General features: G+C 39.5%; 1 protein-coding gene across 6 annotated transcripts in view; it reads left to right on the top strand.

Moving 5' to 3' along the window:
- The window catches only part of LOC131254759 (probable anion transporter 5, chloroplastic), an 89,302-nt gene that overhangs the window by 55,679 nt on the left and 9,018 nt on the right, over window positions 1–24,605 (top strand). For 4 of the 6 annotated variants that reach the window (XM_058255482.1, XM_058255480.1, XM_058255484.1 and 1 more), the window contains 6 exons: window positions 3,798–3,878; window positions 4,233–4,294; window positions 9,362–9,459; window positions 11,171–11,286; window positions 21,017–21,053; window positions 22,314–22,409. In XM_058255482.1, coding sequence (XP_058111465.1) covers window positions 3,798–3,878; window positions 4,233–4,294; window positions 9,362–9,459; window positions 11,171–11,286; window positions 21,017–21,053; window positions 22,314–22,409 — 490 coding nt within the window. Of the gene's footprint in view, window positions 1–3,797; window positions 3,879–4,232; window positions 4,299–9,361; window positions 9,460–11,170; window positions 11,287–21,016; window positions 21,054–22,313; window positions 22,410–22,587; window positions 22,713–24,605 lie in introns of all 6 variants that reach the window. The other 2 variants (XR_009175844.1, XM_058255481.1) reach the window with 2 other exon arrangements.

Raw genomic sequence — 24,605 nt, 5'->3', positions numbered from 1 at the left:
GTGTGATCTTCTTAGATTTTATTGTGTCAGCTGAGGGCGTATCGGCGGATCCCAAGAAGGTCAAGACCATCGTTAATTGGCCTGAACCCCGTAATATTCATGAGGTGTGCAACTTTCATGGCTTAGCCACTTTTTATAGGCGGCTCATTCGAGGCTTCAGTTCCATTGTGGCTCCCATTACGGACTGCATAAAAAAGGGAGAGTTTCAATGGACAAAGGCCGCCTCGAAGGCCTTCAAGGAGATAAAGGTCAAGATGACCGAAGCTCCAGTTACGCGACTTCCAGATTTTTCAAAAGTTTTTGAAGTCGCATGTGACGCGTCAGGAGTCGGCATAGGAGTACTTATCCAGGAAGGGCACCCTGTCGCCTTTTTTAGTGAGAAACTGAATGAGGCGAAGCAAAGATATTCCACCTATGACAAGGAATTCTACGCGGTAGTGCAATCACTACGCCATTGGCGACATTACCTATTACCGCAAGAATTCGTCTTGTTCTCAGATCACGAGGCCTTAAGATACTTGAACTCTCAAAAGAAATTAAGCCCCAGGCACGCTAAGTGGGTTCAATTCCTTCAAGAGTACACTTTTATACTTAAGCACAAGGCCGGTGTAGAGAATAAGCCTGCCGACGCGTTGAGTCGTCGAGTCGCATTACTCAACTCTATGAACGTTGAAGTTACGGGCCTTGAGCGCATCAAAGAAGAGTATTCTGAGTGTCCAGATTTTGGAGTTGTGTATATGTCTTTATTAGAGAGTCCGTCAGGAGCTAATAGTGAGTATTTGATTTTGGACGGATATTTGTTTAGGAGTGATCGCTTGTGCATACCATGCACCTCCCTTCGCGATTTTCTTGTCTGGGAGTTACATTCAGGGGGGGTTGCAGGTCATTTCTGTCGTGACAAGACCATTGCCCTAGTGGAGGATAGATTTCATTGGCCAAGCCTCAAGCGAGACGTGGCCAAAATTATAGGGCAATGTCGTACTTGTCAACCGGCAAAGCAAAAGAGACAGCATACATGATTATACACACCTTTGCCAGTCCCATTCATCCCTTGGCAGGACATCAGTATGGACTTCATGCTTGGACTTCCCAAGACTATTTGAAAGCATGACTCCATATTCGTTGTCGTGGACCGTTTCTCTAAAATGGCCCACTTCATTCCTTGTTCTAAGACCTTCGATGCCTCTCATGTTGCCAAGCTATTTTTTAGTGAGGTTGTCAAACTGCATGGGTTACCAAAAACCATAGTGTCTGACCGTGACGTGAGATTCATGAGTTACTTTTGGAAGACACTATGACACATGATGAATACTAGGCTCCAGTTTTCTTCTGCCTACCACCCTCAGACCGATGGCCAGACTGAGGTGGTTAATAGGAGCCTAGGGAGTTTACTTCGATGTTTAGTTGGGGAGCATACCAGGACATGGGACGCCGTACTACCCATAGCCGAGTTTGCATACAATAGTTCTGTCAATAGGTCTACAGGTCTAAGTCCTTTTGAAGTCGTTACTGGTTATAAGCCTAGGAAACCTATTGATCTTATCCCCATGTCATTGTCCCATAGGCCATCAGAGTCTGCAGAGTCTTTTGCGCATCACATACATTCATTGCATCAAGAAATCAGCCGAAAGATCACTACTAGTAATGAGCATTACAAATTTTCTGCAGATCTACATAGACGCTTCAAAGAGTTCAATATTGGGGACTCTGTGATGGTCCGTATCAGGCTCGAACGGTACCCTCCAGGGGCCGTTCGTAAGTTACACGCGCGTAGCGCGGGGCCCTTTAAAATTATAAAGCGAAACGGTCTCAATGTGTATGAGGTAGATCTTCCACCTTTCATGGGAATTAGTTCCACATTCAATGTGGAGGATCTAGTTGCTTTTCAGGGACCCACTGATACTTTGTCCGGCTCTTCGCCTACCCATCCTGATGTCCCAACCCCTTACCCTTTGATCCATGGCCTCTTCCCGACCTTTCATCCCAGCCTCTGCCTCCCATACCTAGCCTTCACACACCCAGAGAGGAAATAGAGCATATCCTGGACCATGCGATAATTTACGTCGGATGGCGGGTTTCAGAAATACCTAGTTAAATGGAAGTCACGCCCAACTTCGGACAGCGCGTGGCTCACTAAGGAGGAGCTTCAGAGACTTGATCCTGACATCCTAGAGCGGTTCAGGAGTTTTATTTCGCTAGTGGCGAAATCTTCGTAGTCGGGGAGAGTTGATGAGGACATCGTGCACACGCACGCCCGCACATCACGACCCCTACGCACGTACGTACGCAGAAGGAGGACCCCACCATCGATCTGGCTCGATGACGACGTCCAGGGAGGGCCTCCTAGCTAGAAGACAAGTTTTGGTTCAGAAAAGTGGCCCGATAGTCAAGAAAAGCCTACGATGGGATCTCATGATCGTGGCCCACTCGTCGGATTGGTTTTATATTTTAGGTTTTGCTTATTGTTATTATTTAGAACATCGTGAACGCTTTAGATTTCCTTGTTTGGTTTTTATTTTAGTTTACTTCATCGCCAAGTAATAGGTGTCGCACATGGTGCGAGTTTTTGGGTATAGAGTTCTCCCTATAAATAGGTACTCCTTGTAGTTCTTTTGATTCATTGAAGTTAATAAAAAATTCTTGCTTTATTTTTCTGCTCTCTTCGTGAGTTGTGGAAGAATTCAAAAGTGGGTGCGAAGCCCTCCCTTTTCAAAGGGCGAACTACCGTAGTGCGAAGCCACATTGATCCCAATTCACCCCCATCTTCCATCATCTTTTTTTTCCATCTTCCCCCATCATCCATACTTCGAATTTTCATCTCACAATCATCACATAGGACATTCATACACTCAGTGACAACTTGCAATTTTACATGAATATTTTCATCACATGCCCTTGCTCGGGATTTTATTTTATCTAACATTAAAGCTTTATCTTCAAATGGGAAAGTTGTTTTCATCTAAAGTGGAATAATTAGCAATGATTTCATTATAAGACATTCTTTTATGAGTATTTTTGTCATCTCCAAATTCAAAGGTTGTGCAAATAAGGAATTGTGTTCATAACTTAGTTACATGTAATGCGAGCAGATGTGAGTAGTTAACCAATGTTGTAATTAAGCTAGAGCATCTTATCAATGTAACATAATAATGATAATTAATTTAAAAATTATATGCACTTAATGACAGAAACCTTTTCAATTAATTTAATTTAGAAACTTAGAAGATTCATATTTGGTAAAATGGAAAGAAACAAAAGCACAAATGTACGAATTGATTGAGTTAAAGATGGCCATGGTACAATTATGGTGGAGACGGATAAAAGGAAAAATCATGGTAGCAGTAGTTAGCAGGAGTCAGGGAATCAGAACTGTGTTGGGGTTTACTTGCCTGGCGATCAACACTATCACAACTTATACCCTCTAGGTCTGATAATATACATGTTTGAGGGGGTTGACTCAAAGCTGTGACCACATTACTTGGCTTCAGTAGAGTTTTCGTGGTAGGATTAAGAGGATGTTTGGCAGTGAGACCCAAGGGAGGGGGAAGTCTAGACCGTAGAAGATTGTCACTTCTAGTATTCATGTGGACTGGGGTTCATTTTTCTATTTGACGATGTCATGATGCTTATCAAATGGTTATTTGTTAATTTACTCTTCTCTTTCTTCTTCTTCTTCTTCTTCTTCTTTTTGTTTTTTCTACCAATGCACAATGAATAGAGAAACAGTTCGTTTATGATCAATTGTCAATATAATATTCTTTTTATCCGTTTGTTTCTAACATCGGAACTCCTTGCAGGCTTATCTTGGCTCCTCCTCTTATCCAAAATTTTGGTTGGGAGTCTGTCTTCTACATCTTTGGGTTTCTTGGGGTACTTTGGTAAGCAAACAGTTAATCCATGGTTTATTACGGATCTACCTGGTATTCTAACATCTAGTTTGTATTTATTTATCAAGTTACAACTTGTTGCCAAGAACATGAGATTTCATTGCAGCAACTACACAGTAAAGGAAATATTAGGGAAATGGAAGATTACGAATTATTCTTGCTTAATATTTTATTCATTTTGCTTCTAATTGTTTCTAGTTTGAAACATTAACTATTGCCTTGAAATCACTTGATTTTGGCATGCTTATTTGTTCTAACAACTATTGGCTTGAATCACTTGATGTTTGGCATGCTTATTTGATCTAAAAAATGTATAGTTCTAATTCATGCTATTCATTCATTAAGGTGCTTGGGGTTTCAGCTCGTTAAAGAAGGGCAATCTCCTATTGTGGGTGAATACATATCTGGTATGTGCTTATTTCTTTCGTCCTTTAAAATTTTTTAATTGATTGAGGAATTAATTTGATTATTTGTTCACATAATTGTTTTATAAATTTCCTCCTCAAATGCTATAACAATTGGGACCAATTTGTCATGTAGTTTTTTTTTTTTTTGGTAATATTATGTTAGGGCGTGACCATTGGGTATATGATTTTTTATTTTTATTTTTTACCCACACCCACACCCACTCATACCACATGGGCACTCGATTCCTAGTCTCCATGTTGAAATAGAGCCTGTCTACCACTAAGCCCTGGAGCCGGACTCGAGCATTTGAAATTGTTGAATACTGATTTGTTTGTGGAGTGACTGGTGAGTTCCCAATTCTTGTAGGCTTGAACTGGGTCAGCATTAAGCCCATACCTTTTCACATTGGTTATGGACGAGTTAATGAGGCATTTGTAGGAAGAGATCCCATGGTGTATGTTGTTTGCAAATGACATTTTTGAATGAGAAGATGAGGGATGGTGTAAATACTAAGGGCTTGTTTGGTAAAACTTATTTTCAGCACTTATATTTTCAGTAATTTTCCTCATTCAGACTATTTGGTAAATCCAAGAAATTAAGTGCTTAATTGGATTTTCATTGAAAAAACATGATTTTTTAAAGCTCTCCTCTCTTCACTTAAGAATTAACATTGAATGCAGTAAGTGATTTTGATTAAAATCTTTGGTCAGTTTGACCAAAATATCCATAATTTTAAGTTTACCCTTTTATACATGACTTCCATAAAAGCTTTGAAAGGAATCGAATTGCGAAGCCTTTGACAAAGTTCTGTGGGTCCCATCATAATGTATGTCTAAAAATATCAACACTGTCCGTCCATTTTGCCAGATCATTTTAGGGCATGAGCCCAAAAATGGGGCAGATCCAAAGCTGAAGTGGACCACAACACAAAAGGTAGTGGAAACAGTGACGTCCACAGTTGGAACCTTCCTAGGGACCACCATGATGTTTATTTGCCATCCAACTTATTCATAAGGTCACACAGACTTGGATGAAGGGAAAACACAAACATCTGCTTAATCCAAAACTTTTGTGGAAGTTTTCAATGGTAGGCGTTCATGGATATAACACATACGTCATGGTGGGGCACACAGAACTTTGCCACGTTAACACGGTGATAGTACCTAGGTGCCATGTTCCAGACTTGTGCAGCTTTGAAAGGGAGCGGATTAAGTATTACCAGGGTAACACCAATGTTGTTAAATCGCATATGCGATCATGTGCGATTGCATATGCCTATGGGCATATGTGACTGCATATTATTTTTATTTTTAAATAAAATAAAAATTAAAAAGGAGAAAAATAAAAAAAATATATAAGAAATTAGGGAACTTTCCTAAGTTAATAGATAACTAATTTTGCATATTTAAAATACATTTGAGAGAAATAAAATTAATTAAACATCAAGTCATCAACATTCAACAATATAGTTAACAAGTAAGAAGTAACAACACAATCAACAAGCTATTTATTTATTATTGTAGAAAATAGAAATATAATTTAAAAGTTATACACTAACAAATTGATACTAAATACTAATAGTCTAAGTGTCTGATACTATATACATTAATCTATTTGCCGTTGTGGCATTTGATCACAACCATCGTCATCATTGCCGTCATCATCAGAGTCATCTGCTTCTTCCACATATACTTCTTTTGTTTCTTCATCATCTATACGTACTAATACTTCATCAACATCCATTAGTTGATCTTCAGCGTGATCATCAGCTCTTTCATCTCCTCGATCTCTTCCCTCGGTTGACTACTACTGCTTGCCTCTAAACCTCCGCCTTCGAGCAGAAATACCTTCTCCAGGTGCCGATCCGTATGCGACATCTTCAACCTAGGCACATGTTAGTCTCGACGAGCTACTCATTATCTACATCCAACTCATCTAAGTAGATAGGGTCATTGAAACCAAGCTTTTCTCACCTAGCTTGGAATCGTTTTCGTAACTTCTAATTATATTGGATGAAGACCAAATCGTTGAGCTTCTTTTGTTCAAATCACTGAATTGATGAAAACAGTCATAACTCTCTCGTTACATCTTCGATTTGGGTGATCTTATACTTGTTGGAAAGGTAACTTGATGACCTTTCAAATGGCTTTGGAATCACCTCATTTGATTGCCCGAAAGTGGGGCCAAAATTCATTAAAGACTCTGGATCGCCGGTACACAATGGATCGCTGATTCGACAAAAACGGTCATAACTCCCTCGTTACATGTTTGATTTAGGCGATTTTGTACTTGTTAGAAAGGTAATTTGATGAACTTTCGAATGACTTAAGAATCACCACATTTGGACACCGTTTGATTGCACAAAAGTGGGCCCAAAGTTCATCTACTTGGATATCTCATTCGGTGATAAGTGCCATGATGGACTTTGGGCCCACTTTTGGGCAACCAAATGGTGTCCAAATGAGGTAATTCCAAAACCATTTGAAAGTTCATCAAGTTACATTTCCAACGAGTACAAGATCACCCAAATCAGACATGTAGCGAGATAGTTATGACCGTTTTTGTGGGATTTGTGACCCATAGGGAGTTATGACCATTCATCCATTTCAACATTCTTCCACTACAACATTCATCACCACATTCATCCATTACAACATTTTTCCATTTCAAAATTCATCAATTACAACATGCTTCCATTATAAAATTCATCCATTATAACATGCTTCCATTACAAAATTTATCCCTTTCACAAAATCTCACTATTCATACTGATAAAAAAAAATAAATTATAAAGGGAACCACCACACCCTTCTCCCTTTCACAAACTCACACCATTGATACCCACCAAGAAAAACAAAAACAACACACGAAAGCCATTATTTTCCTAACCTAAACCTAAACCTACCTTCGGCAGCCATAGCTTTTACGTTGGAGAGTGTGGAAAAAAATATAAAAAAAAACACTTAGAAGCTTGCCGAAATGGGTCCCACGGAGGCGGCAACAGTCCTAACAGCCAAATGGTCACCTCTAATGGAAAAAACGAAGAAGAAAAGAAGGAAAATGCCAAATGGCCTTTCCTGCACAAGGGACCCACTTGTCGAACCCATCCCACATCTTATGTGGGGCCCACTGGATCATCTTGGAGCTGATCCAAGTCGACAACATGAAAGCAGTTTTATTTCATGCCATCTATAGAAGCTTGAGGGGAAAACTCGTCATGGATGTACCATATTGGAAGCAACGGTTTAGAATTAACGCACAACATTAATGCAATTGTGGGCCACACACAACTTCAATTTATTTTTGAAATGACCCTATTGTGGGTAGTGTTCGAAGTATCAGTATCGCTGCGAGTTTCGTTGGCCAGGGATACGGAAACAATATCGATATCACCAATAATATTGTTGATAACCGGAAATGCAAGGAAACATGGGGAAAACGGGGGAATTGTCAGCAAAACTTCAGGAGATGTTAAAATGTACATATTTGCATATTTAGAAATTAAAAAATTGCAAAAAGAATGCATACATAACAAGTTTCCATTTAATGGGGCCTTTAAAGCATGTGTTGTTGAAAGAAATCAGTCCAACCATCCCATCCGGCCTATTTAACCATCCAACCTTTCATCCAAATATCCATTGATATTGCAAAATATCAACAACACATGATATTTTATCAAGAAATCATCAACAATTGGAAAGGAAACGAAAGATTGTGGTCTCAATATCACACGTGTTGCGATATCGATAACATCGAGATATTATCAATATTATCAATGACAAATTGAACACTACATACGTCAATATTATCAAGAAGGGGAGATGTGTTTAGGAGGGGTAAATATTTTGTTAAAGAATGGGTTTTGGGTTCGGATAGCTATTTCCAATTTCCGATGGGTTGGTTGCAGTGTTGTTGCCTCTTGTTTTTCTTTATATTCTTTTGTAAATTTTGGCTGCAGCCTTTTAATGAAATTATCACCTTTCAAAAAAAAAGGAAAAAAAGAATTGTCAGTTGAGAAGGTGAACCGCAGACATATCTGGCTACATCTACAGGACTAAAATGTCTCATGTGATTAGAGGTTGATGAAGAATAAAAAGTAAAAGTAACAATTGAGATTAAAAAAAACCAATCTAATTTTAATTACAAAGAAACATCAGCCAACAAAAAAGGTCCAAGTGCCCAATCCTTATGAAATCACTAGTCAGATTTGACATTGGCTTTTATTTCCTCCACAACTTTTATTAGATGTTGTATGTGGTATCAAAGATTTCTCTAATATATTCTGTTATTTTTCTGTTTAGGATTTGGCATGATAATATGACTGCAACTTAACAGAAAATGTGGTTTTTCATTATGTGTTTCTATGTTTACTCTATGTGGTTATCAACTATCTTGGATAACATGCATCATTGATAAAATAATAATAATAATTAACAAAAAATATCTCAGATAGCATGATTTCTACGTTTGAGTTGTAATATTTGGTGCTTTCATTTCAAGATGGAGCAATGTTCAAGGCCTCTCTGTTCCTAGTTGCATCAGTTCACGTGGAGAGTAAATCGAACGATCTGGACCATCCATTCAGCCTAGAACATATTCCAATGGGCTATGATGTGAAAGTCACACTGATTAGTTGATCAAATCTATCCTTGATTTGGCCTTAATTCTATACCCATCCATTTTCCTAGCATGGATGGGATGGTTACAATTGCCTAACAAAAATGGTTCTTTAGAATCATTAGGACTCCATGATGGGTCCTAACAAATAGATGGATCAAATTGGTTAGTTGACCTATTTTGTGTGTATGATCTTGACCGTCCATATTAAAGGCTACTGATCAAATGGTTATATTTTGTAGATCAATGTGATGTTTGTATGGTAAACCATGAAATGCATGCTGGACCTAATGAACAGTCTGGATCAATGGATTGGACTGTCCAAGTGCCCCAATGCAACTAGGAGCACTGTGACTTGTAGTGCTCTGAGAACGCTGGAGCATTTCTCTTCAAGATTTACTCTGAAGACTATTAGAAGATTATGAAGAATCATATGTTCTATTTGACAGGAAGGTCTCATGGGATCACTACTGGGTCTTTCTTGACATCTATTTCGACAAGAGAAAAATGGAGTACATCCTTGAGAGAAGTGGGCGCATCTCTAAAGGTATCGTGCAATTTACCGAGAAAAAGCTCTTCTGAAATTTGCTGGAGATTGATTTCAATGCTACTGTTAGAAAGACATGATAATATTACTAAGAAATTATTGGATCCATTTATACAAGGCTTTTTCTTGAGCGATGAATTGTTGTTTAATATTGTGGAAGCTTACTAATGTAATGCAGCATCTTGTGCCTCCTATGGATGCTTCCCCGTTGGTGTCTTCCTTTTGTTTTTAATACTATTATCATGTATTCTTATCATTTGGAGATCTCTTTCCACCAGATCTCGGCAGTTGCTAGAAAGGATCTCTTGTCCATAATTATGTATCTCTTCTCCATTGCCATAACGTATCCTTCTAATTTTTTTGCACTGCAGGTATTTTTAACAAATCTTTTGTTGTTGATAAATAAAATAAAAAAAAATGAAGTTTTCTAAATATGACTCTGACAACTAATACACGTTTCATTTATGTATGAACTTAAACTCGTACATAAATGTGCAGAATATTGAACATGTCACCAACACATGTATCAGCTGTACATAAACTGATCAAACAAATAAAATCATCCAATTTCCACACATAAATACAAACCTAGAGTTTAATTGGTTTGACTTGATGGCTATGTGCTTCAATTGGTGGATGGAGGAAAAAATGTCTATTAATATGGCAAAGCCCACCTAGCATGTGCGACTCTTGGACTCCCTTCCCCTAACAAATAAAGAATTACATAAAATTTATCTGTTTGTAATTGAAATTAAAAAATTTAAACTTCAACTAAAGCATTTTCTTAATGCTTATAAACCATCTTTGTAATTTAATCATAAACGTATGATACATGTAGAGTACACAGTCACTTCGGAGTTACGTGATCTTTGGCTCGAGGATATTTACAATACCCTTGGGCTTGGGTTTGTACTTGTGGGACCCACAGTTTGGTTATCCAGGTCCCTGTTGATCTGATGCATCATACCATGATGGAGCATGCCTTGATAGTCTCCCTGATGGGACAATGCTAACCATCCAATCTCTGGTCTTCTTTTTCCTTGGATATGGACCATTGCTGTTTTATTTTCTTAACCAACTATTTGAGGGCACAGCTCAAAGGATTAGGAGTCCAATAGGACAATGCCTGGGGCTTATTCCATCGAAGAAGGGCCCATAAAATCAATGGTCAAGATATTTGAAACACCACCCCACTTACGCAAAGTCAAGACCCAAGGACACTATACATATCTCAGAGGCCAATTCACCCATGCACCTATATTTTGCCTAGACAAATCGCATAATATTTCATTTGTAGACTGCTAAATTCTAAAAAACGAAAGTCTACCGACTCACTAAACAATTATTACACTAAACAATTAGCATTAAACAGGCTAATAGACAGTGATTGGAACTGGTTGAATCATACTTCTTCAACCTCTTGTTAAAAGACTACAAAAATTATTTCACTGTCAGTTTTTTCCCAGAACTTTTTTGCTATTTTTTGTGCCAAAAAAAAAAGAAGAAGAAGAAGAAGAAGAAAAGAAAGAAAGAAAGAAAAGAAGAGAGTGATACAAAATATGCGCTTCGGGACTAACAATTAAAAATTCAGTAGCTGGGGTTCTATTAGAAAAGTGATAGATATGTTGCTGTTTGTATTGAATAATCTAGACATTGTGTTCTCACCATTTTGTGTCAGCCTTAATTTTCTAATTGGTTTATGGTTTTATAGGATGTACCTTGGAAGGCATTTTTCAGAAGTCCTGCTGTATGGGCAATGATTTATGCTCACTTTTGTGGGAGTTGGGGTCATTATACTTGTCTGTCTTGGCTCCCTACCTATTTTAGGTATTTTTATTATCATCCATTTTAGTTTACTTTTCTCTTCCAAGTGCCAACTTAATTTAAATTGTTTTTGATGTGTTTAAGCTTATTTAGTAAGATTTGATCATCATACAAAGTATCTGTACTGCACTTTAGGAAGCAGTAAAGCTACTATCATCAGCATAATCTTAGTCTTGTCCTAGCTGTTTGTGTTTGGCAGGAAAAACTTTAGACAACTGGTCTCCAAAATTGGTTTTTATTCCCTTCTTCAGATTCATTGATGCAGGACATAAAATTTAAATATGATATGCGAGATTTCAGGCTTAAGATCATGTTAGTTCAAAAACAATTACACAAATTCTTCGTCCCACATGAAAGTCCAAACATTCAATTAAGGGGAATCTATGCGGGTCCAGGCCTACACATGATAGGGCTGGATCAATAAAAATTATGGACCAAATAATGCTCAAAGGGAAATAGACATCATCCACACATGTACAGTAACCAGTCCCTAATCCAAGGGATTCACGAATTTCAATTCAAGGAATCCTAAGGTGAGAAAAGGGGCAAATAAATTAAGGATAATGCAATCTAGGGTTAGAGTTTATAAAAAACTGGTATGAGAGGGTAAATTAAGAAGAAAACATAAACCGGAATACAGTTCCTGCGTGCGGACAGCAACAATGGCTCAGACGCACGTGCGTGTGATCACGACCACACATGTGTGGGGCCCACTCTTCAGAAAAAGGCCACCTTGGCCCTGGTCGGCCAGGGATGGACTCCAAAACCCCCAAATCTCAGTTTGATCCGATGCACGGTTTGTGCGTGGTGCTCCGCCTAAGTTTCAGCCCTCCTGTAGGGCCAAATTCTAAAAATCTGCTGTAGGGAGAAAAACGGCTGCAACTATTGATGGATTTGCAGATGGAATGCTTGTAGGAGAAGAGAAATATGGATGGAAGAAGGTGAGATATATGGATGGAAGAGGGTAGGGATGGATGAGGATAGATGTGGCTTCGCACCACGGTAGTTAGCCCTTCGAAAAGGGAAGGCTTCACACCCACTTGAATTTTTCTACAACTCAGAAACTTAAAGAGTAGAAAATAACTTGCAGGAATTTTTATTAAACTTCAATGAATCAAAAGAACTACAAGGGGTGCTTATTTATAGGGAAAACCCTATACCCTAAAACTCGCGCCATGTGCGCAACCTATTATTTAGCGATGAAGTAAACTAAAATAAAAACCAATTAAAGAAATCGAAAGCGTTCATGATGTTTTAAATAATATAAATAAGCAAAACCTAAAGTATGAACTTAATCTGACTAGTTGGTCACGATCATGAGAGATCCCATGATGGGCTTTTCGTGACTATCGGGCTCACTCTTGTGAATCAAAACTCTGTCTTCTAACTAGGAGGCCCTCCCTAGACGTCGTCATCGAGCCAGATCGACGATGGGCCCCTCCTTCGTACATACGTGCATAGGGGGCGGCGTGTGTGCGCATGATGTCCCCGTCATTCATCTTCCAACTGGATTTTGTGGTTTATTGGATACTATCGTGATTGTAAACCATTATCAAAATCTATGTTTCTACTAGTTCTGCTGAAAACAATTGCTCCTTCTTGATTCACCATATGAAATGTGTAGTTGCTACTAGTTGTTCCACTAGGAAGTACTGCCAAACATTTGAAGCACTTGGTCCCCTAATCACTTGGACTCTTTGTTAGAGTGCTCAAGTCTGAAATGGAAATACTTAAATTTGATTTTCCTCATTGAATTTGAATCAATGTTCATAGTATTGGTATTTTCACATGTATTGCTGGCTAGGGATATGGAAATATGTATTGATATCATTAATACCTGGAAATGAATCGCTAACTGAGGGAAACATGAAGAAATGGTGGAATTTCTCAATGAAACTTCAGGAGATGCTACAATACACGTATTTGCATATATAGGAATCAAATAATTGCAAAAGAGACGCATATATAAGGTTCTCCTTAATGGGGATCTAAAAGCATGTAATGCCGACTCAGGAAAACATTTGAGAAACATGGGGAAAGTGGTGCAATTTTTCAATGATACTTCAAGATATGCTAAAAAAACACATTTGCATATTTTAGAATCAAATAATAGTGAAAAAGACGCATATTTGCATATTTAGGAATCAAATAATAAGTTTCCCTTTTATGGTGCCTAAAAGCATGTATCTTTGACTTAGGGAAACATTGGGGAAACATGGGGAAAATTGTGTATCCATCCATTCTTCCAACCATCCATCCATGCATGCACATACATACATACAAATACATGAATGATCCATCCATCCATCCATCCATGTATTAAAAAAAAAAATTGAGATGGAAATTTTTTAAATAAATAGATTCTTGGTGACATCTATACATTGGCGATATTATTGAAATATCACAGATACATTGGCAATACAAGCGACACCTGAAATTTACACAATAAAAAATATTGGCGAATGACAATATTTAGCGATATATTGTTGATACCTAGAATTTCTGATACTGCTAGTGTTATCGGTATCGACAAGCTGGAGATACGGATAATATTGGGGATATTATCGACAATATCAGGGATACTCCAAACAATGATTGGAATATCAAAATAGCTATACTCATGATGCCCTTGTCTTTAAGATGAGTTTCCAGTGTCCAAACTTTGGAAATGTGGTTTATAGCTATTGTTCATCCGTTTTTTATAGGTCATACAATCATATGTCTGTGTGTAAATAGACAGTTGGATGATCATAGATGACCTCATATTGGTTTATTAGCTTTTGTATTTGTTGCATACTTACATTTAAGCATTCTGTATTTAACTTCTGATGATTGAGAATGGTTGAATTATGGAAATGAGTCAGTGGATCATCTCTTTATCCATTGCGAGTTTGCTTGTGTGGTTTTCAGGAAGATTTTGGCCTTAAAGGACGTGGAGTTAGTTGGATGATCATTAATGACTGTACTTTTAAAGTTATATCCCTTTATATATAACTTCTGATGATCACAATTGATTTTTCCCAGCAGGGACTCGTTTACTCAAATTCTTTTCCCTTGGTTTGTACTAATGTTGTAAATGGAAAAAGCATGTTATGTAGCATTCACCCATATGAAGTGTGAGGAGTAAGCTAAGTTTTAATTACGTATTTTGACATATAAACCACTATCTTTTGGTCCTCTGCCATAAAATCCCTCCCTTATCATTCCCAATTACCCCTATAATGGTACTCGAGCTTCATACACCATAAGACTATCCATTCTATATGGAAAAAAAAAAATTGTTTTTCTAATCTTTCTTATTCACATCTCTCTTGTTTCCCTTTCAAATAAAATACTCTCCTTTGCCCCCACCTGCCCACCCACACTAAGGAAAAAAAAAAAAACAAATCCTAGTACTCGCTGTAATATTGCCATTTTCCTTATTCTTGAATTACTCCTAGGTTGTATTACTTCCTTCCTTTTGTTTTCAAAGGTAATGAACTTTTGATTCAAAAGGGAGCCGAAGCTCAAAGAATTACAAAGAACTAAAGCCTAGAGAGCATAGGCGAAGCTTCTTGGCTCCCATCTCTAGGACAAGAAACCCAACTAAAGCCTGGCTTTGTTATAAACTTCCATTTCTGATCCACTCGCCTCAGAAGCATTGGTTGTTCCTTTACCCACATTACTGCCAATAAAGCTATTCTCCACACCAATTTCTCTTTTTCTATGAATTCCCTCAAATGCTAGGCTAGAAATAAGTTTGTAATGGACCTCTGCATTACCCAATTTAAACCAAAGGAGGCTACGACTTTATCCCACAACTTCTGTGAGAAGGGACAATGAAAAACTAATGATCCACCGTATCTGCATTCTGCACTGCACATCATGCAACAGTTAAGAAGCACCAATGATCTTTTCTAGAGATTATTGATTGTTAAGACACTTTTCCTCCTCACCATCCAAGCAAACGCCATAAGCTTGAGAGGGGCCCCATAAAACCACACAAACATTGAGAAATCGCTCCTGCTTCCCGACACAAACCTTCCAAGCTTGGGACTGACATCGAGATCATAAAAACTCAGACTTGACACAGCCCTCCTTTATCCAAGCTTGGGACTGACATCGAGATCGTAAAACCTCAGACTGGCTACACACGCCTATATTTCCTTTTTTTGTTACAACACTAAAATGTTCCAGTCCTTTTTATCAGTTATGAAACTTTCATTTGTTTGTAGTTGTTGCCTTGACTGTCTTAGAGGCCATGGATGGTCTATTAAAGATGGTCTTTTGCTGTAGTAAGATTTAAAGAAACAAGTCATCTCTGCATCACTGTCTCCAGTTCTTGAATTATCATTGCTGTCTTTCTAATTCAAATGTTGAGCAAACTGTGTCTGTTTCAGAATTCCTGGATCTTCCTAGACTTGCAACTAGGGTCGATACATATACTGGCTATGTGGCTGTTGATTCCTGGGGTCATCACCACTTCTAATCAGTGAATCAAGCTTTCTTGTGGGGCAGAAACTTGTCCTAAATGAGTTCCAATTGTGCTTGGTCCAGTTTTGCCACTAACCTAGAAAATCTAGATTACAGGTTCATCTTCTTAAGGCCCAATCATCATCTTACAATGCTAACTCAAAAGATTCTATTTCACAGGGGTATATTTCAGCCCTTTTCTCTTTGCGGCCTTGATAGTTTTAGGACATTATGACTATAGAGTCTTTTGTTAAAATGATGACTCTAGACCTGGTCCATCTTGATCCATGGATCAAATCTCCAACAACAACAGCAAAAGATATTATTTTTTCCGACATTGTTTCAAGTTGCATATGTTTTATTCAAACCATGTCCCAGTTAGGAAATTGAAGCAGGGTCCACTTCTGCCTGATAAATGAAGTGATGACTTTTTTACATTTGCAAGTGTCACGTTCTAATTCTTGTCAATAATCAACCATCAAGTGTATGAATATAGTTGACTGTGGACTGCTCAGGAACTATGGATAGCTCTAAAGGAACAAGAAATGTGGTTGGTACAAAGAAATACACTATTAGCAAATACTTGGAAATGTGCATGTCAATGAAAAGCCTCTCCTTGCACAAGTTTTCGAAATGAATGTCGTAGACTCATACTTTATGATATCATGTCTGAAGGAATTCATGTGTACGGACATTTCCAGGTGGCAGCTATTATTGAAAAGCTGCCACCATTGAAAAGATTATTAGAACTACCGCATAACTGCCACCATATGAAAAGATAATTAGAACTAATGCAGACATAGGAAGAAAAAAACTGTCACTTCAGCACTTCAAAAATCTAGAAAACTTAGGTTGAAGAAGAGGTAGGAATTTGAGGAAGGAGCAGTTGGGAAACCTCTTGAAGGTAAACCTCTTTGAGGACAAAGGAGAAAATAAGGGAAAACTGAGTCATCACAACCACCTGTGTACCAAAAGCAAGAAAATTGAAAAAAGAAGCAGAAAAATCAGAAAAAAGACCAGGACCAGAGAAGTGCTGGATGTCTTGTTTGCTGAAGACAGATATTATGGGAAACTGTGATCCCCAGAAAAAGCATCTGATTGATCAAACCAAAACTCAGCCACAAGCAAATGTTATTGAAGAGCAGTTGATGCAGGACAATTAACCACTTGCTCTAAAAGCTCGAACGGTTAGAGTATGGCGAATTAATCCCTTTATCTCATAGCCTAGGCCCCACATCTCATGGGTTAGGACCTCGGCCGAACCCCCTTCGTGGGCCCTATATCACATGGGTCACCCACCCCGAGTGTGTCCCCGCATCCCACGGGCTACCCCACTCGAGCCCTGTGTGACATGCGCATTACTCACCCCTGGTAAGGAGTCTCGAACATGAGACCTCCCCCATGGGCCCCAAATCGCATGGGTCACCCACCCTGAGTGTGCCCCTGCATCCAACAGGCGACCCCACTTGAGCCCAGTGTGAAAATGCCCCTGCATTAATCACCCCCGGTGAGGAGTCTCGAACACGAGACCTCCTGCTCTGATACCAATTTGATGCAGGACAATTAACCACTTGCTCTAAAAGCTTGAACTGTTAGAGTATGGCGAATTAATCCCTTTATCTCATAGCCCAGGCCTCACATCTCATGGGTTAGGACCTCGGCCGAACCCCCTTCGTGGGCCCCAAATCACATGGGCTGCCTACCTCGAGTGTGTCCCCGCATCCCACGGGCTACCCCACTCGAGCCCGGTGTGAAATGCGCATTACTCACCCCTGATAAGGAGTCTCGAACATGAGACCTCCCCCGTGGGCCCCAAATCGCATGGGTCACCCACCCCGAGTGTGCCCCTGCATCCAACAGGCGACCCCACTTGTGCCCAGTGTGAAAATGCCCCTGCATTAATCACCCCCGATGAGGAGTCTTGAATACGAGACCTCCCGCTCTGATACCAATTTGATGCAGGACAATTAACCACTTGCTCTAAAAGCTCGAACTGTTAAAGTATGGCGAATTAATCCCTTTATCTCATAGCTCAGGCCTCACATCTCATGGGTTAGGACCTCGGCCGAACCCCCTTCGTGGGCCCCAAATCACATGGGCTGCCCACCCCGAGTGTGTCCCCGCATCCCACAGGCTACCCCACTCGAGCCCGATGTGAAATGCGCATTACTCACCCCTGGTAAGGAGTCTCGAACATGAGACCTCTCCCGTGGGCCCCAAATCGCATGGGTCACTCACCCCGAGTGTGCCCCTGCATCCAATAGGCGACCCCACTTGAGCCCAGTGTGAAAATGCCCCTGCATTAGCAGTACATGGCGGTAGTCTCTGAAGTGAATGTGATCTTTATTGGGAAAAGTGAAGGGTGATGGGTAGATACTAGGGTCTCTACATGTTTACTTTGATAGGATCATGTTCTAAACCTACAAACCTGTGGACAGGATGCTAAACTTGTTCTTCTAGGAAAAACTTCACCACCAGGGTTGTACGGAAAGGTAATGTTTGAGCTGAAACTCACTTCAGGATAGATTGTCACCTTCACTAACTCTCAGTAAGTTGTCCCACGCATTGGAAATGTGAAAAAAGAAAAAGACGACTTAGGGTTCCTACTCAACACGGCCAGTTTTATGCTTTGTGATAGAATCCGGCCAAATTGTAGTCTCAAGGAAGAACGTCTTCATTGGCAAGGGATATGCTAGTAGAATGTTTAAGCTAAATGTTATTGATAATAATATAGCATTCGTCTACGTATATTTGTTGAATCTCTTCATGTATGCCAGGGTAGACTAGGGCTTGTGAATTCTAAAAATCTAGAAAACATGAGGAAGACTAGCTTTATCTTGAAAGCCAGTAATGGTGCTGTCAAGGAATGGGAAGTTTTTAGTCCACCTGAGGTTGGAAAATTCTTCAACATTGTAGAAAGGAGATCTGAAGTTTTATAACTAATTCACTCTGACATGCCTGACTAAAAAAACCCAATTGCTAGGGGAGGTACCTTTATTGACTATTTCTCAAAATACACCTATCTTCTAAGAAACAAAGATGAAGTACTAGAGAAGTTAAAGTCTATAAGTTAGATGTGGAGAATCAAACAAATTGGAGAATTAAAAGCCTTATAAGTGATAGAGGTGGTAAGTACCTCTTTAATGAGTTCATAGAGTTATCGGGAAGTCTTGGAATTTGGAGACAAGTCTGCCCCAAAGAACTGTGGGGAGAAGCATTGCTTAGAATGCTATATCCTTAATAGGATACCCTATTTTAAGACAAAGAAAACCTCTATAAACTTTGTAAGGGCAGAACCTTAGTTGCTGGATCCTTCTAACTGATGCAGGACATGAAAATTAAATATGTTATGCAAGATTTCAAGCTTTAGATCATACTAATTTTAAAACAATCACAAAAATTCCACATCTCATACAAATTCAAGCATTCAACAAGGGGAATCTACGAGGGTCCAAGCCTACACAGGTTAGGGCTGAATCAATTAAAATTATAGACCAAATAATGCTCAAAGGAGAATAGAATCATCCACACATTCAAAGGATTATTTCTCAATCCAAAGGATTCACATGTTTCAGATTAGGAAAACCTAGGGTTTGGAAAAGTGGAATAGAACTTGGGATTTAGGAGTATCTAGGGTTTGGGTTAGGGAAATAAGGTGAGAGATGAGTGAAATAGAGGAGAGAGACGAACCCGAGATGTTCCACACGTGTGGACAGCGGCTGGGTCCAGACGCACGTGCGTGGGATCCTGCCTGCATCTGTGTGGGGCCCACAAACCCAAAAAGCGACAGCTTGGGTCTGGTTGGCCAGGGGTGGGCCACACACACACCAAATTTCAGACTGATCCGACGTCCTGTCTATGCACGGTGCTCCGCTGAAGTTTCAGCCCTCCTGCAAGTCCTAATTCTACAAATCTGCTGTAGAGGAAGGATCGGCCGCAAAGGGGGGTGGATTTGAAGCGTAGATGGCTGTGGGAGATGAGGAATATGGATGGTAGGAGATGGGGGCGATTTGAGATGGGTGTGACTTCACACCACGGTAGTTAGCCATTCGAAGAAGGGAGGGTTTCGCACCCAATTGGATTTTCACAACTTAGAGAATTAGAGAAGCCGGAAAATGCAGAATTTTATTCATAATATTCAATGAGAAAAAACCTACAAGGGGTTCCTACTAATAAGAAAACCCTATACCCCAAAAGCTGCGCCATGTGCGCACACTATTACTTAAAGACGAAGTAACAAAAATAACAATTAATCAATGCAATCTAAACCGTTTATGATGTTCCTAATAACAATAATAAGCAAAACTCAAAGTCCTAAATCATCTAGAGTAGTGGGCCATGATCATGAGATTCAATGGTGGGATCTACATGATGATCGAGTCCACTCCAAGGAACCACAACACAATCCTCTAACTAGGAGGTCCTCTATGGATGTCGTCATCGATGCCCTCCTCCTCCTTGCATATGTGCGTAGGGGGGGCGTGCGTGTGCACGAGATGTCCCCATCACTAACTAGGTGACATTCCCACTTCAATACCCAGTTCAGACTCTCACTTTCGCTCCTGCTTAGTGCTTCCCACCTATTTATACTTGTTCACATTTTTAAATAGATGCTTCGGTGCTCCTGCACTAGAATTTGCTGCTGCTGCTTTGCTTCATGCTTTGTGCAACTATAGGTAGAACACCAAATTAAGAATTTCTTGGTCCATTGTTCAAGCGTTCATTGTGTTTCTTGTCGAAAGTGAACCTTGTTAGCTATTTTTCTTTCCTACGTCAGCAAAAAGTTGTCTTTAGAGTAGGAACGTTGGGAGCCGTATATCAGCAACAACTTGTCTTTAGAGTAGGAACATTGGGAGCTTGAGTTCTTAGTGCATGAATGTCATCTTATAATCAATCTGTAAATAACAAGGCTAGTTACTCTTCAGTGGCAAAAGTGCACCACGTTTTGCTCTATAGTTGAGTTTTAGTCCAAATACTCTCGTATGCCCTATTTGAGTTTCTTTAACTGTATCTTTTTATTCTTACCTGTATCTTTTCCTTGTTACTTGTTGGACGATTGGAACCATTGATTCTGGGAAACTCAATTCCCCTCACAAATACGAAAGTTTCTTATTTGCTGCTTCCAGCATTTGTTTCACACTTCTCAATAAATACTGTAATAATTGTCGTAAAATATGACATTTCCTGCATCCATTTATCACATTATTCCTGCATCTATTCTTGGTCTAAACTATGAATTAAACATCGAGAAATTAACATTTTCAACTAAAATTTCATGCAGTGAGGAGCTGGACCTAAACTTGACCGAAGCTGCATGGGTAAGTCAATGATCTGCAGTTTCCATCTTTTAATACATGAACATCTAGCTTTTGAAGGTAGAATGTAGTAGAAAGAGGTAACTCCCCTAGAATCACAAAATGAATGTGGAACTCAAAGAGAGCTTATTAGACTAGATCAAATGCAAGAAATAATACTGAAATATCACACTTTACACATCCAAATTAGACGATCACACCACTACAAAATCCTATCTACATATTGAGTGGATAATCTAGAGATGATCTTCTTCCTCGAGCTTTCTTCTTCATTCCATGTAGCTTAGTTGGGAAGCTGGAACTGAAATCAGAACATCATGGAGAGTGGGCTGTACCATTTGTCCATGCTGATATCTTCATGTATAAGGGTTGAATATTCATTTGATTGGTGCATGCTAGGAGATATTCTGAATCTTCAGTTCACTTTTTCCGTGGTCTGAAAAGGCAAAGCCCACAGCTTCTTGTTGTTCATCATTTAATGGCCAATCAGCTTTTGCAAAAGATGCTTATACTAGTTGCCATGAGGTAACTTAGATTACCGTCATAAATTATCTTTTTTACTCCCAGCTATAATCTTTGGATGATCGTATTGAAGGCAGAATTTTGGGGTGCACTAGTGCAAAACCTTCATTTTCTGAGCAAGCAGTTGAGGAAACTTTCTTGATGATGTGAAAGATTCACACAAAGCCAAGAACTCATCCAACATAAATTAGTAAGCAATGCAGAAACTAACAAATGGCAAGTTGACTCGAACCAGTGGAATGCTATATCAGTGTACATAGAAAAGACACTGTTTGAAAGGTGTTTGGTTTGGCATTGAATCTGAATAAAAGTTCCATGTGGTCTTACTTAGAGAATTATTTTCCTTTCTGTGTGACTAGCGATTAACTTCTAAAACTTGAGATTCCTACAATGAGAGCCACTATATATATTTTTTTTCTTTTCCTCAATAGCGACAAGAATTTTTTTGAAAAAAAAAAAGAAGCCCAAACTCCTACCCTTCAAGACAACAATATATACACACAATGACAGAGATCTGGCCAACCCTTGCTAAAAGAGGACAATTTAGGAAGCACCCTGGTCCCTAAAGACGTCAGTGAGCTATAGATATCTTTCGATAATCATGATTCATTTCCTAGTTTCATTGGATTTTTCCTGCAACTATCATTACCACATTCCTAGAAAATCTATTGTCATTGTTTTATTCAAATGAATGTATGGATATAGTGAGCTTATTCTGATCGATATGGATCACTATTGCAGGTATCTGTCCTTCCTCCTATGGCTTCAATTCTTGTGACTAGCATTGCGGCACCATTTGCAGACAACCTGATTTCAAGTGGAGTCGAAACCACAACGGTATGGAGAAGGGTGCATGCCCATTCTGAGCTTTAATGATCCAATTTTCCTATGGAAAGATGGCATTCATATGTTATATTGTTTATTCCCTCCATTGAAAATGCTTTATTTCTGACATGTACTTTTTGAGGATGAAATCATGACTCTAACATGGGCGATTTTTATGCCATTTTTCAAGTATATTTCTTAACAGGATTTCTCCATCAAGGATGAGACTGCATAACCTAATTTCTGATAGATCGACAGAACTATGAATTTACAAAATATGACCCACTGCTTCTAGAAAGGGCTACCACTAACAAGGTAATGCTCCAATGGTTTCTTCTATGGCAACTATTACTAAATATAAGTTTAGGATTTGGACTGACTGGAACCAGCCCAGTTACTTGAAATGAGATCAACACCAGAAAACAAATGAAATGTGTAACTGGGAAATGGATGTGCATGTTAGCATTGTGCAAGGACAAGATGTGTCGGACATGTTGTGTGGGAGAGAAATAATAGGATCTTCAATGCTAAAAAGTTTCATTGATTATAAGTGGTGAAACAAATCAAAGGTAGCCTTTTCAAATGGGCTTTCCCATGTCCATGGTTGCAGGTTTTACCATGGGACTAAAGGTTTCATTGGAATCAAGACTGTTGCTAATTTTATAGCCTTTGGCCACAAGTTGAGCTTTGTAACGTTCAACCAAGCCATTAGCATGATATTTCATTTAATGGACCCAAAAATTGGCCGCAACATTCATGTTGGGATGTTGAGGGACAAGAATCCAAGTCCTGTTGGCATGAAGAGCAAACATTTCATCCATCAAGGCTTGACATCAATGGAGAGACTAAGAGGCGACAGTGGCTGAAGGATGTTCTCAGCTAAAAGAGGTAATAAAAGCACAATGGGCCTTAGAGTGAGCAAGCAAAGGAGGAATAAGGTGAACAGGAGGAAGTGAAGATTGCATGATGAGCACACTGGCTAGTGGTCATGGGATGATGGTGGGGAAGGGGGAGAGCAGAAGGTGGCGAAGGGAGAGAGCAGTAGGTGGTAAAGCAGAAGGGAGAGTAGTCTTGGGCATGATGTTGCACCCTTAAAGGGCGGGATGGAGAATCTTCACCGATGAAGGAGGAAGCAAAAGGATATTCTCTTCTTGAAATGGAGGAAGAAAAGACAGTAGATGGCAGTTAAACATTTAATCCCGCCACCCCTCAAGATGGAAGAGTTAAATGACCATCAACAGATTATTCTCATCGAACACAACATGATGTGAGATAAACACTAATCCAATTTGTGGATGAAAACATCAATAACCTTTTTGATAATCACTAAACCTGAAGAAAACACAAGGAAGAAACTTAGGGGTTGAATTTGGTTTTCAAAAAGGTGGTGAGATTAGGTAAGCAAGGGCACCCTGATGCAGGACATGAAATTCAGATATGATGTGCAAGATTTCAGGCTTAAGATCACATAGTCATAATCAATTACACAAACTCCTCATCCCACACAAAAGTCCAAATATTCAATTAAGGGGAATCTATGTGGGTCCAGGCTTACACACATTAGGGCTGGATCAATAAAAATTATGAACCAAACAATACTCAAAGGGAAATAGAAATCATTCACACATGCATGACAATCAATCCCTAATCCAAGAAATTCACCAAATTCAAATCAAGGAACCCTAGGGTGAGAAAAGAGATAGAAATTGGGGATTTAGGGCAATCTAGGGTTAGAGTTTATAAAATTATGGATGAAAAGAGGAAAACAAGAGAAAAACCTGTCCCAGAAATAGTCCCCGCGTGCAGACGGTGCCCCAAGGCTGACGCACGTGCGCAGGTGGGCTGGCCGCACGTGCGATGAAGGCACACCTTCCTAAATCGGCTTCTTGGCCCTGGTCGGCCAGGCTTGGGCTGCAAAACCTCCAAATCTCACGTCGATCCGAGCTACGGTCTGGGCGTGGTGCTCCGTCCAAGTTTCAACCCTCCTACAGAGCTAGATTTTGAAAATTGGCTGTAGAGGGATGAACAGCTGCAAAACAAATGGATTTGGCGTGAATATGGTTGCGAGGAGGATGAAATAAGATAGAGGGGCGGATGGGGATAAACGTGGCTTCGTACCATGGTAGTCAACCTTTCGAAAAGGGAGGGCTTCGCACCTACTTTAATCTCAGCCCTTCCAAAAGGGAAGGCTTCACACCCACTTCAATT

This window comes from Magnolia sinica, chromosome 9 (assembly GCF_029962835.1).
Source record: "Magnolia sinica isolate HGM2019 chromosome 9, MsV1, whole genome shotgun sequence".
Lineage (NCBI taxonomy): Eukaryota > Viridiplantae > Streptophyta > Magnoliopsida > Magnoliales > Magnoliaceae > Magnolia > Magnolia sinica.
The sequence above is the reverse complement of the archived record's forward strand: the minus strand, read 5'-3'. Positions and strand labels throughout refer to the sequence as shown.